Source organism: Neodiprion fabricii, chromosome 5 (assembly GCF_021155785.1).
Source record: "Neodiprion fabricii isolate iyNeoFabr1 chromosome 5, iyNeoFabr1.1, whole genome shotgun sequence".
In the NCBI taxonomy this organism is placed as follows: domain Eukaryota; kingdom Metazoa; phylum Arthropoda; class Insecta; order Hymenoptera; family Diprionidae; genus Neodiprion; species Neodiprion fabricii.
In genome coordinates this window covers 19721613-19735072 of record NC_060243.1, presented here as the reverse complement: position 1 = coordinate 19735072, position 13460 = coordinate 19721613, and the positions used below count along the sequence as shown (strand labels likewise).

Sequence of the window (13460 nt, the reverse complement as noted above, 5' to 3'; positions counted from 1 at the left end):
TATTTACATGTTACCAACAAACAGTGCAGAATCCTAAATAGATAAAGCGATTGAATCATAACCTCTATTGTGCTCGAAAAGGTAACTTGAATGTTTTCTATTTAATATTGTAATTTCTCATTCCTATATGTATATTAATTAATGCATTTCTAATAATATTGGTTAAACTATCATCACACTACAATCGAAGCGTTCCGAAACTAGTCGCAGAACGCCGCTTAAGAATCGAGTACCGTGATTGGCTGAGAAGGTCTCGTTGGCTGCCGCCTAAATTCACATTTAAACCCGGCGTTGCGACACTGAATAACAGTTGGATGCAGCTATAGCGGTTTACCTCGTGATGGTCTCGCCATTCAGAATTTAGAAAGAAGTGTTTAACGTCGTTCAATTTCACCGCCGATGGTGGAAAATATATGCCACAATCTTTCTTTGATTGATGTAATCGGTTTTAAACGCACGGCTTATCCTTACAACGATATTATTCGTTACTCTCTTTAGGTTGCATCGAATTCACCGTCAATTGCCGGTCACGCGATGCACATAAAACAGGTAAAAAGTCTGAAGAAAATATTGTTAGAATTGTGAACATTTCTCTAACGTCTGACTGTCTGATCGACTGATGCTTTAATTTCATTTTTAATCACCTGTCCAGGTTATAATACAGGGCTTCAGATCCTACAAGGAGCAAACTATCGTCGGTCCCTGTGACCCTGGACACAATGTCATTGGTGAGTTGAAATTTTGCAGTTCCTACTCTTCATTCAACCCTAGAATACAATGAACACTTACTCTTTGCACTCCTGAAAATCTTACTGTGTTCCATCGAAGTTTGCATGATATATTTTTGTCACATGACCCATCAAGTTTTATGTTTACTATATATTCTTCCTGTCGACAACATACTACTAATATTTGAGCACAATTTAATCAACAGTCAATCCCTGGTCAATGCTTTCATTCATTGGTTAAAAATTGTATTGCCAAACTAGTCATCGTTCTGTACATGTCATCTCACATATGAAGGTCATTTTGTACGTACCAGTCATTAGGGCAAAAATCTACACTGATCATTGATTTTATCACAGAGATAATTGCACACCGAATATCTATTAATTTATTACTTCTGTCAGTTGCAAGGATGTATTTGAAAATATAAATGGTGAAAATATTGAAATTATGACCAACAGCTCAAATATTGATACTTTACTAGGTTGAGCATATATTTGTTGTACTTCACTTTATACAATGGCTTATTTTATTCAGAAAACCATTTTCTACAACTTTACTAAAACGACTGTTTCATCAGGTTGGTATCATTAAATATCTAATTACACAACATTACATTGATATGACAATCTATTTTAATGAAGTTGTAGCAAATAGACTGTTGAATAAAATGAACCATTGAAAAGTGAAATTGAATACATCTCTGAAACTCCAAATAATTTTCAAGCGATTTGAAACGAATCATTAATATTCAAGCTTTGATTCATATACAGTGCTTTCTGTTATTATATTTCTAAATGGATCTACATAGAGAATTGAATGCAATAATTTGATAAATATTCAGCGTACTTCTAACTCATAATAAAATTGATCTTATTTTCTTCGAATCATCTAGTAGGAAATTATTATACGTTCGTTTCAACCCTGTTTTACAGTGGGCAGGAATGGATCAGGAAAGAGCAATTTCCTTCAAGCTATTCAGTTTGTTCTTAGTGACGAATATGCTCACTTGGGTTCCAACGCCCAATCTCTTCTTCACGAGAGTTTGGGCCCTCGAGTTATTTCAGCCTATGTTGAAATCATTTTTGACAATTCTGACAGACGGCTGCCGGTGAGTGAATCAGATATATTGGGCAATTATTTATCAGATGTGAAAAATTGAAAATCAATGTCTGCTCAATTAAATAGAATTTCCCTTTCACTGTGCAAATGTGGAAGAACATGGAAGTTAATAGAATTGTTATGAATTGTTGAATAACAACTATCTGCTCTCAAATTTCATTGGATTGAATGCTGAAAATCCTGACCCCCTCGCGCCTCTATAGCGGCTTCCGGGCTGGGGCGCAAAATTCAAACCTGTATTATAATGTTTTCACTATTGTTGGTTATACAATAATTAATATCGTAAGAATATTTATCTAAATAAAAAATTAAGTTGATATTTCACAATCAGCATAAGTGAAAACATTTTTACCATAATTTATGTGGTTAGAAGAAAAAAAATACTTCATTTGTTTTACATCAATTTATTTTACAAACACCAAGGTGAGTATTTGGAATATGAAAAATAGTCAGCATACTTACGTGTCAATGCGTGGTTTTTTTTTTTTTTGTTTTGATTTTGATGTTCACTCAATAAAATATGATAACAATTTATTATATTATTGTAATAAAAACAACGTTGGTTTCGTTCCCACTTCCTCTAACCCCCACGCTCTAACTACTCACCGATACACGTACTGTCATGAAAAACATTCACTATAACATTTTCATGAAACAATTTAAAGCCATTAAAGTGGCTTCCGATCTTGTGAAATTTAAGAACAATCGTCGTCGGATTGTAATAAAAGAAATAAGAAATTCAAATGCGAGCAATTAACTATGCGACAAGTTTGAACTGACTTTTCGCCGCGAAAAAATAAAAAATTTTCTTCTACATTGATAAATTGATCGGTTCTCATACAACGGCTGATTATAAATTGATGTGAACAATACGTTTCGTAATTTCTGAATGGAATACGTCATTAAAATCAAATATTTGAGATTCGTGCCTCTTATCACGCAGATTGAACGGAACGAAGTTAGTTTAAGGAGAGTGATCGGCTCTAAAAAGGACCAGTATTTTCTGAGTGGGAAACTGGTGAACCGTAACGAAGTTATGAACTTGCTGGAATCCGCGGGATTCTCTAAATGCAATCCATACTACATAGTGAAACAGGGAAAGGTAAGTGAGTTTCGAATCGGTAGAACAACGCGTTTGCACAAACCGATTCTGTGATTAGAGGAATTTTAAACATACCAGAACAACATTAAAACGTATTTTTGACCTCATTTTCCGTCAGATAAATGAAATGGCAATGGCGTCGGACTCTCGAAGATTGAAACTTCTTCAAGACATTGCTGGAACCCGAGTTTATGACTCCAAACGAAACGAGTCGAACTCTCTCCTCAAGGAGACGCAGGGAAAAATCGTAAAGATTGAGGATTTACTTATAACCTTAGGTGAGGCAAATTTTAACTGCTTCACTAAATCATCGAAAATTGTCTTTCGTACACTTGGCCAACATATTGAATTTAAATTAGCTCAAAATTGGTAATGCCAACAGAACGAAATATTGAAGAAAAATCACTAATTTGCAACTTTAAAATGACGATGAAGATGTCTAGTTTTTAGAATTCCAAATATGCTTTGCTCTATCACGTTTCACTGAATTTCAGCGCTGACCTGGCGTGTTATATATATTTTGTGACGTCACAAGCAGGGGCATTTCATCGCCGAACTGTGCGAGAATGGGGGTAAGAATCTGACTAGAAATTTTTTTAAATCGTAGCTCGAATAAAAGTCTGCGTCTCTAACTCAGTCATTGTTAATGTAGATCCCTGATGATGTTTATTACGAATAATGATGATATAAACAAAAATGAATGAATATTCACCGCTTCTACGATTTTGGAATTTCTTTCACTTCCAACAGGGAGTTAGAGACGTATAAAAGCACACACGTGATCCGGCAAAACCTATTCCATTAGTTAGCTTTCCGAAAATGTAGCACGATTCGACAAGGATATTTTCAGGCGACAGGAGCCCGTTCGTGATGAACTTAAAAATTATATTCATAGGTTGGATCTAACGAAACAGACCAATGAAATCAGCGGCCTTAGTTCAACGTTGAACGTCCAGAAGCACTGACGTCACGAAATATATATTTGCAAACCAGGCCAGCGGCGTCTTAAAATTGTATGACAACGATTTTTGTATGAGCGTGTAGATAGTTGAAAAAATGGGTGAATTTTCGAAATTTATATCTCCACAACCAATCATTTTATTCAATTGCGGTTTGTTTCATAAACAAGTATGTAGATCGAGTTTAACTTGCACAATTTTTTCAATTAAAATCAACCAACACGAAGCATTCTTATTGACAATAACGTAAATCATTGTGCTTGGTGACATGTTTTTCCGTGTCCATGATATCTCGAAAACGGCTTGACTGATTTACTTTTTATTTGAAGAGAGTATTCTTGGATAGTTCATATCTTTTTTGCGTTGGAGCAAATTTTTCTTTCTTACTTTTTTAACCAATCGATGACCATTTGAAATTGAAATTCGATATTTTACTCGAATCTAGCCCCATTTTGAAATCTAATCAACAAGAAAATATGAAGGTAAAATGTAAAACGGGACGGTAGCAAAGAGGATAAACTATCCAACAATACCGTCGACCAATTTTACGCAATTCGGTTCAGTCGTTTTTGAAGTATCCAAAAAATGTACCGAGTGGAATGTTCAATACTATTGTCAATACTGCAATGCTTTGTATTGATTGATTCTTATGAAAAAATGTGCAAGTAAAGCTTGATCTACACGTTTTTGGATAAAACAAAGCCTAATCGAATTATATTTTTAGTGGTCGTGCTATAAATTCTAAAAATTCACCCATTTTTCAGTCATCTACGGACACCTGGCTAATTTAATTTAAAAAAAAACTTTAATTTTATCACCATCGCTTAGAGCCATCTTTTCCCATTTTCTCATTTCCTCATTTTAATTTAAAAATCTGAAATCACATAGCCGAGCAATTGAAGAATTTGGACGGAGAAAAAGAGGAGCTTAAAGAGTACAATCGTTTGGACAAGATTCGTAGATGTTTGGAGTATATTATTTACGATCAGGAGCTAAAATCGTTGAAGGAGAAACTAGAAGAGTTCGAAGAAACTCGCCACGCCTGTAACGTGGTACAAGCAGAACTTGAAGCTGACGCAAAAACAGCCGAGGAGGCTGCTCGCTCTGCCGCAAAGAAATTGAAGGAATTAAAGAGGGAAGCTAGAGCGGAAAAAGATCAACTCGACAGGCTGAAGTAATTTCCGAGATAATTGTTTCCCAAATTTAATGTTTATCTGTTGGTTATTTCGTTGCTAACTTTTTAATTTCATAAATCATTCTAATTGGAGAGTTTTGGAACTCAGTGAAAATGTGACGAAAAAAAGCAGAGTTAACTCACACATTAAGCCAAAATTCTGTTTTGAAAAATCGTCAAATTTTGCTGAAATTATTAATACAAGAGGTCAGAGATTCATCAGATTATTTCAATGTCTTGAACATTAAAATTTAATGGTTTTGTGACGCAAGTCGTTAATCTTGTGCTAACGAATACAAGAAATCTGTTTTCTTCGTACAATTTAAAGACATACAGCGCTACTGTAAAATTACGAAAAATATTGCAATGTTGAAAAATATAAGATTATACCTTGTTTTCCAAATTATTAGTGCCGATCATCAGCAACTGCTCAAAGAGAAAATGAAGTTGAGATTGACGATACAAGACTTGAAGATTGAAGTCAGTGGCGACTGCAAGGCCAAAGAAAAAGCCGAGGAAGAGTTGAATGCGCTTAGAGTAAAAATCAAGAAGTCTGAACAAGATATGGAGAAGATCAGACCTGAGGTAAAAAAAAGGGAGGATTTTTATGCACCAAAAATGAAAAATCGCTTTAAATTTTCCGATTTTCATCTGTTGAACTTTCCTGGAAAGTTTGACAATACGGCTCTACTCAATTAGAAATGAACTATTGTCGATATCTCCGTTCAATACAACGGTTTTGTTCAACAACAAGGCAACTACGATTTTCGTTCATCACTTGAATGCGTATTTTCTGCGTTTTTTTCAGTATGAGATTGTAAAACAACGCGAGCAGGAATACAGCAGGGAATTGGCAATGAATGAACGAAAGCGCAAGGAGCTTTACGTCAAAGCAGGCAGAGTGACCTTGTTTAAAACAAAGGTGAATAGAGCTAAGTTGGACTTGACTAGAAATTTTTTGAACTACTCCAAGCGACGTGAAAAAGCTTCTCACTTTCGCTCACATCTGTTTTACATGAAAATTGTTTTCTTACCTGAATTTTTTTCCCTCTTTACATTAAATTTCTTGCGCATTTACAGAAGGATTTTTCGAAGCGTACGGAATCTGTACTCGTATGATGAAATTTTCTGTCATTTTTGGATAATTGTTGTTCGTCCTGATTGCAGTTTCGTTTCTGTTTGCAGAAGTTTATTTTGTCGCACTGACACAATTTTCAATTCTACAGTTGGTTTTAATTTGATATACGAAATTCATTTCGGTGCATGGATGATAAATATTGTCCCGTTTTCTGGTTACACATCACACGATGAGATGAATTATTCACGATTATAGGAAGAAAGAAATAACTGGATAAAATCTGAATTGGATCAGCTGAGAGGACACATCGTTGAGAAAGAAACTTATCGCGCAGCGATAGCTGAGGATTTAAAAGTAGATAACGATAAATACGCTGATCTTGAGAAAAAAATCGCAGAGCCCGCGAAAGACGTGAAAGATCATATGAAAAGTATCGAAGAGCGCAGTAAAAACTACAAAGAACTAATATTGCAGAAAAATCAGTGCCAAGCGAGAATCAAGGATCTGTAAGTTCGCTACCAATTGTTTGTTTACTATTTCTAATTTTCTTCTACTTTTCCCACGCAAGAGAACTCGATTCGGTTTATCTCTCAGTCTGAAAATAGTTTCCCGCTGAATTTTTACAGAAATTTTCCTCTTCTTTCGCTTCGAAATGTCGACTTTTATCTGCAGAAGCCTTTTTGGTTTACAGAATTTGTTTCGACTCTACAGGATTTTTCGAATACTTCTAACGATGTTCTGTATTATTTTTGCAATGCACTTTTATCCGAACAATTTATTTTTGCCCGTATAAGAATCACCCAAAAAAAGAAATGTCCGCGAATTTTGTGGGAAAATCACCGTGGAAATAAAATCGCGTATGAAAAGTTCGGGAAGATGGATAATACGTAAAATTTGCCGGTTTCTAAAGTTATGATTACGCCGTGCGAACAAATGCTATAATTAGTTATTTTCGTTAAGATACCGTCGATTCAGTGTGCTAGAGCAGAGGCAAAATGAATTAAAAGAAGATATGACAAAGCAAGATCAACTCTTGAGACGGGTCGTTGGTAAGTCGACGTTGAACGCAATAGACAGCGTTCGCAAAGTGCTGAACACGTTTCGGTGAGTAAAAAAAAAATTGAGATGCTCACCCCTCCTTCTATTGCGTTGATTCTCAACATGCACCGTGCAACTTTTCTCTGATAATTGAGTATGCATTTTGTCAAAATCATTTTTTGCTTTTCCCCACAATTCCTTATTTCGAGTCTCAGAAGAAATACCTTTTTTTGGAACGCGCACTATTGCACCGACTTGTTCCTAAATTTTCGTCTCTACAAATTCCGTAGCTAAATTTTTCAACTTGCAATACCCAAAACTGTACGATATGACTTTTCGAGTAAAAATAGATAATTTTTCACATTTTTTTTTCACCCGAGTCAAAATCAAAGTGAAATTGCATGTAAGAAAACCAGCTGCGTCTTATAGATGGATGTTTCAAAGCTATTCTGTAATTTTCTCAAATAAGAAATTCAATCAAAACTGTCAATTAGTCGTTTAATTGAAAAACCGGTGATTATTCGGAAAAACATTTAATTCGTTAATAAAGAAAGCAGACAAAAGATTAATCGATTGATCGAAAACGTCGATTTGTCGATCAGTCGATTAATGATACGGTTCTCTGCATAATGCAAACTTCGTCACGTTATCGGTATTTCGTAACTTCTCGTTAACCCTTCATTAAGCGCGTCAGCTTTCGTAGCGCCAGTAATCGCGTTGGATTTTAGGATTTTAAGCCCGTTTTCTTAACGCACTATTTTCATATGGAATACAAATGAAATAAAAGGTTTTATCCTGAAAATTGTATTTGTGCATGCGTCTGGTAATAAAAATTTACAGGTTGCACATTTCAAATTCATTGCTAATCATACATAAACCTTATATCACCTCGGAAGTCGAAGACCCCGAAAATTTCACCCCCATGTACGTGTGACGTACAGAGAGACTATCGCGGGTTTTTTGCGAAGACGAACTCGTCCGATATCTGCTCTATTCGGAGCTCGCGACGCAACTGCTGCTCGCTTCTACATCGCTCAGCGCGCTTACTCGCCGCCGCGCATGCGCAGTAAAGACGGTCGCAATCCGCTACCCCTATTATGGCGGGTAGAGGTAAGGAGAAGTATCTCAAATGGGTTATCAACTGAAAAAGCGTCCGCCAAAAGCAGCAAATAGGGGTTCAAAGAGTGACCACAATGGCGCTCGTAAGCTGTAAGGGTACCGATCTGATTGGCGGTTTGTGGAACTTTTGCCGCAGCAACGCCATTTTAATTTGCCTCTACTTTACTATCTGATACTTACACTTAACCACTTGCGGCTTCGAAATGAATGATGAAAAGAACGCGCCAACATAGATAATGGGCTTGTTGGAAGATTCTTGGGAGGTACTGAAAATATCAGCTACAGAAAAATTTTATCTGTAGCAGCCGAGAAAAACTTCAAGGCCTGGGGTCTCTACAGCCCCCACACGCCTAATGAAGGGTTAATCGTATTCCATTTCTCCGTTTCGAAATTATTTTTCATCGTGTGTAAAACATGACTCGTATGTGAAATATTATTCTTGCACTGAGAAGTAAAACATTTTATTGTCAGAAATAATTCAAAGATGAGCAACGCTTTTCTTTCCGTTACCAACACAACGCTTTAAGTAATCCATTAATGAGACAAAAATTTCGAATTAGCGAGCGCGGTGATTCGGAGGACGAATTGCAATCCTACTACGGACTCTTAGTGGATACTTTTCAATGCGGAGAAGCTCTTCACACGGCGGTCGAGGTGTCCGCAGGAAATAGACTGTTCTATCACGTCGTCGAATCCAACGTACTCGCTTCCAAAATTCTTAGCGAAATGAATAAACAACGATTGCCCGGCGTTGCTGATTTCATGCCGTTAGATCGTCTTTTGGTACGACGCGTCGATTATCCCAAAAACAGCGACGCGATTGCACTGATCTCTCAATTAAATTATGATCCCAAATATGACAGAGCTATCAGGCGAGTAATTTTAATCTTAGTGTTTCATCGTAGTCTTAAATCTTAATTTTTTTCTCCTCTCTTTGCTCTAATTTGTGCCAATAACAATGGTATATATTTTTTTGTCATCACTTATAGAGTAGGAGTCAAGAAATTTTTCCTTTCAATCGTTTTGTGTTCGTGCAGTTGTTACGATACTTCTAGTCATAGGATTTTTATCAACTTACTTTGCTCAATTTTATGTTCGGACATTCGAGAAAATCTACTATTTTTCACTTATTTTCTTAAAGCGTATCTTACGCTCAAAATTTAGTTCTGAATTAGTAAATCAACGAAAATTTGAATAAAACCGTTTAATCATTCCGTGCAATTGAATCAATTCTCTTCAAAACAATGGTGAATTATTATATTAATATTGAAATATTATTAATATTTGCAGATTCGTTTTTGGGCGAACTTTAATTGCCAGAAATTTAGGGACGGCCGTGGCTTTGGCTCGCTCTGCGGGATTAGACTGCGTCACTTTAGAAGGCGACCAGGTTTCCCCCAGGGGAATGATCACTGGAGGCCACTTTAACGCAAAGCACTCTCGTCTGAATATATACAAATTGAGAACCAAGCTCAAAACTGCCTCAGAGCTAAAAACTGTCACAGATGAAATCGCAAATGTCGAACAGGAGATCGAGGCCACCAACGAAAGTTTGAATTTTTGCATCGCGGGCGTACAGAAAATCGAACTGAAAGACAGAATCTCGAAGTTAGTATATTTCGATAGATTTTACCCATTCAATTGCTAATTCTTCCAGGCTTGTTCCTTCTTTTTTTTTCAACCCAAAATTCGACCAACCAACTTTCTCCCCTGCATAAATGAATAAATTCTTCAGGGAATCACTTTCGAAATTTTCATTACAATCTGATTAAGAAGCAATCTGATACTTGTTGATCTTGTTGGGTGCTCCGAAGTAATCATCGTCTGTAATCATTGTCATGTATCAATTGATATTTTAGAGACATAATAGACAATTCAACGGCCAATATAAGACTGCTGAGAGAGGAACTCGAGATTGTCGAAAAATCTCGTACGTCAAAAATGCAAATTTTGGCGCAATGCGCCAATGATCTCGAAGCGTTGAACGCGACTAAGGAGAGTCTAGAAAATGAATTCAATCAGGAACTGGCAATTGAGCTGTCCGAAGAAGACCAAAAGAAGGCAAGCAAAAAGGGATCGATTATTTTATAAATACATTTTACTATTTATTCCAACCTGGCGAAAAGACTTTTTTCTGAAAGTCGAATTACTAGAAAATATACTCTAATTTTGTATTCTTGAAAAATATTCAGTCTCCGGCTGAATTTTCTTTTTACATCTTTTTCTTTCATTTTCAGATCAAGACACTTAACGAAGAAATAATGCGTTTGACGAGACTGAATAAAGAGGCTTTCACTAAGCGGGTACAGTTAGAGATGGAAAAAAACAAGCTCGAAATAGAATTGACTAATAATTACATGCGCCGTATGGAAGAGCTGATTCAAGCCCTGCAAGAAATGTCGATGGGCAATCGTGAGCGCCAGCTTGAATTGTCTGAGGCTCATCTTGAGGAGGTTAAAACCAACCTCGCCAAAATAAACTCAGATATAGCCCTGCAGAATCAAAAAATTACCGAGGCAGCAGAAAACGTGAGGCTCGTTTTATGCTCGGCGTTGAATTGTTAAGCCGTTTTTTTCTTTTATAATTGTTTCGGCGTTTAATTGTGCCCAACTTTTTCTCGTCTTGTTGATGAATGAAATGTCGAAAAAACCAGAAAAGAATGAAAATTAAGCTTGTAACGTGTTTGTCGACTATTCTTGGCTCTGATTATCTGGAATCGTATTATTGATGAATTGTATTTTTACCGTGCAGCAAAAAGCAGCGATGTTGTATTTAGATAAGTACAAATTCGCGGAAAAACGAGCTAAAGAAAGGTTGGAGGAAGACTTGCAGAGTCTCGAGATGATCGGGATCCGACTCAACACTATACACCGGAATATAGACGAGATTACTAGGAAGATAATGGAACTCGGTCCACTTCCGAATTCGGCATCGATTGCAAAATACGGCAAACTTTCAACGAAACAAATTCTCAACGAAATTGAGAAGATTCATAATCAACTTAAGGAATACAGGTAATGAAAAACATTATTTAAAAGAATACCGGGTCACTTTTTGATCGTAGAATGTTTTAATCAAAAATTGCATTCGATAATGCAGGTAGACTTTTTATTTTCATTCGAGTAGACGGTTGAAAAGTGACCGAATTTCGATATTTTACAAATGAAAGAAGCAATGATTTAATACGATGGAGGCTTATTTTGTTCAAAAGTATAGAGATCGAGCTTGGTTTACTTATTTTTTTTATTGCTACTAGTACCTGTATAAGGTAATCACCCATTTTCTGTTTGCAGCGACGTAAATCAGAAAGCTTTGGATCAGTACTCGACGATGACCGATGAGGAAAAAAAATTGAGAGAACGGAAGTTGGAACTTGATCGCGGGTACGAAAAAATAAAAGAATTAATGACTGTTCTTGAACAGCACAAATACAACGCGATAGAATTCACTTATAAACAGGTGAGTGATTTTATTCTATCTAGAAGTCTTGCAGCTTAGGGTAATTAAACATTTTAGTGCGATTTAAAAGTATTGACGGACGAATGTCTGAGCGATAAAAAACGAAAAAGTTCTTGTAAATTGATTTTGAGGTGAAACCACGATAGAAAAACCGAATTCGCTGTGATATGATCTTCACTGTGTTATGTCTGTGAAACTGTTTAGGTGAGCAAGTATTTCAGTGAAGTTTTTCAAAAACTCGTACCGTCTGGACGAGGTGAACTTGTAATGCAGACATCACATGACGAGGAAGAGAATGATAGAGCTGTCGCTGAGTCGGCGATCTGCGATAGTTTTGTCGGCGTCGGTAATAACTCGGGGTTTTTTTTTTTTTCTTTCTAAACTCTTAAAATTGTTCCAGTCTTCTTACATTTATCACGGCGAATATTTCTGTTTCCTCTTTTTTCTGCTGTTCTTTCACATTCTCAATTTCGCAGGCATTCGAGTTTCTTTCGGAAATTCGGAGAGCATGATGCAAGAGATGAAGCAGTTATCGGGGGGACAGAAATCGGTCGTAGCTCTTGCACTGATATTTGCAATACAAAAGTGTGACTTGGCACCGTTTTATATATTCGACGAAATTGATGCGGCGTTGGACGCCGAGCACAGGCGCGCCGTTGCCGGTGTGATTCACGAACTCAGTTCCACCGTGCAGTTTATCACTACGACCTTCAGGTGCGATTTTTTATTGTTATTATTAAAAAATTAGAAAAGTTATTCCAGTACGGGATGTATTTTCATTGGTAATCAAACCGACGTTCATCGAGTGACTAATTCAACATAATCGAAGTGAATAGCAACTAAATTTAAAAAAAAAAACTGTCTAAAGAATATAATTTTGTAGAAATTATATACTTTTTGTTTTTGTAAAGATAAAATGAATTTTCATTTCCAGGCCAGAGTTAATTGAACATGCTCATAAACACTACGGAGTTACCGTTCGAAATAAGGTTTCGTACATAGAGTGCGTGACGCGGAAACGAGCACTTGAATTTGTCGAAGATGCGGCAGAAGATTCCGAAAACTGAGTTCATTATTTCTCATTATCAATAACGAGCTTTGACCAAAACGAAAAAAAAAAAAAATACAATAAATATTTTTCTGTCGCAATAATTCCATAGATAGTTATAATATCTATAAGAATACTATTTTAGTTTGTGTTTGATTTTTTACTTTTTAATGCTAATTGTATCTAGTATAAGATATTGATAATCTCAACAGCTACGTATTTACCTGCAAATACCTAGAAAATTACTACCAGTTTGTTGAATAGTATTTCATACTTTTCAAATCATACTGACGGTATATTCTGGTATTTTTATTATTCGTATTCCTATTTGCATTTTTGTAAGGTATTAATTGGTAGCTTCTTGGTTTTAATTCTCATCGCATATCCTACGATGTATTTTATACGTTTTTCTAGCTGTGATATTGTTACCTGAATACCGGAATTCAATTTATCGAATATTTAGTTTATAATTAACACGTATAGTATTTTAGTTTTGCCAAGTAATAAATGTGCAATACTATTTTTGTTTTATTTCTGCTCGATAATTACTCGACAATTGACTGTAATGAGTACAAATGTAAGTTATCGATGACTTTAATGGTACTTGATAACTTTTGAAAAATGTGTTATTCGAG

General features: G+C 36.0%; 2 protein-coding genes across 2 annotated transcripts; both read left to right on the top strand.

Moving 5' to 3' along the window:
• The first annotated feature begins 190 nt into the window (after positions 1 to 190).
• On the top strand, positions 191 to 10409 carry LOC124181998 (structural maintenance of chromosomes protein 3-like). The gene is made up of 13 exons (XM_046568774.1): positions 191 to 549; positions 653 to 728; positions 1662 to 1837; positions 2792 to 2950; positions 3069 to 3228; positions 4798 to 5083; positions 5494 to 5668; positions 5892 to 6005; positions 6417 to 6667; positions 7122 to 7265; positions 8879 to 9190; positions 9609 to 9926; positions 10178 to 10409. Exons 1-13 carry the CDS (start codon positions 535 to 537, stop codon positions 10407 to 10409), a joined length of 2418 nt encoding a protein of 805 aa, XP_046424730.1. The 5' UTR covers positions 191 to 534.
• Positions 10410 to 10656: 247 nt separating this feature from the next.
• Positions 10657 to 12844, top strand: LOC124181997 (structural maintenance of chromosomes protein 3-like). The gene is made up of 6 exons (XM_046568773.1): positions 10657 to 10846; positions 11070 to 11332; positions 11612 to 11777; positions 11982 to 12123; positions 12254 to 12491; positions 12712 to 12844. Exons 1-6 carry the CDS (start codon positions 10676 to 10678, stop codon positions 12842 to 12844), a joined length of 1113 nt encoding a protein of 370 aa, XP_046424729.1. The 5' UTR covers positions 10657 to 10675.
• Positions 12845 to 13460: the final 616 nt, after the last annotated feature.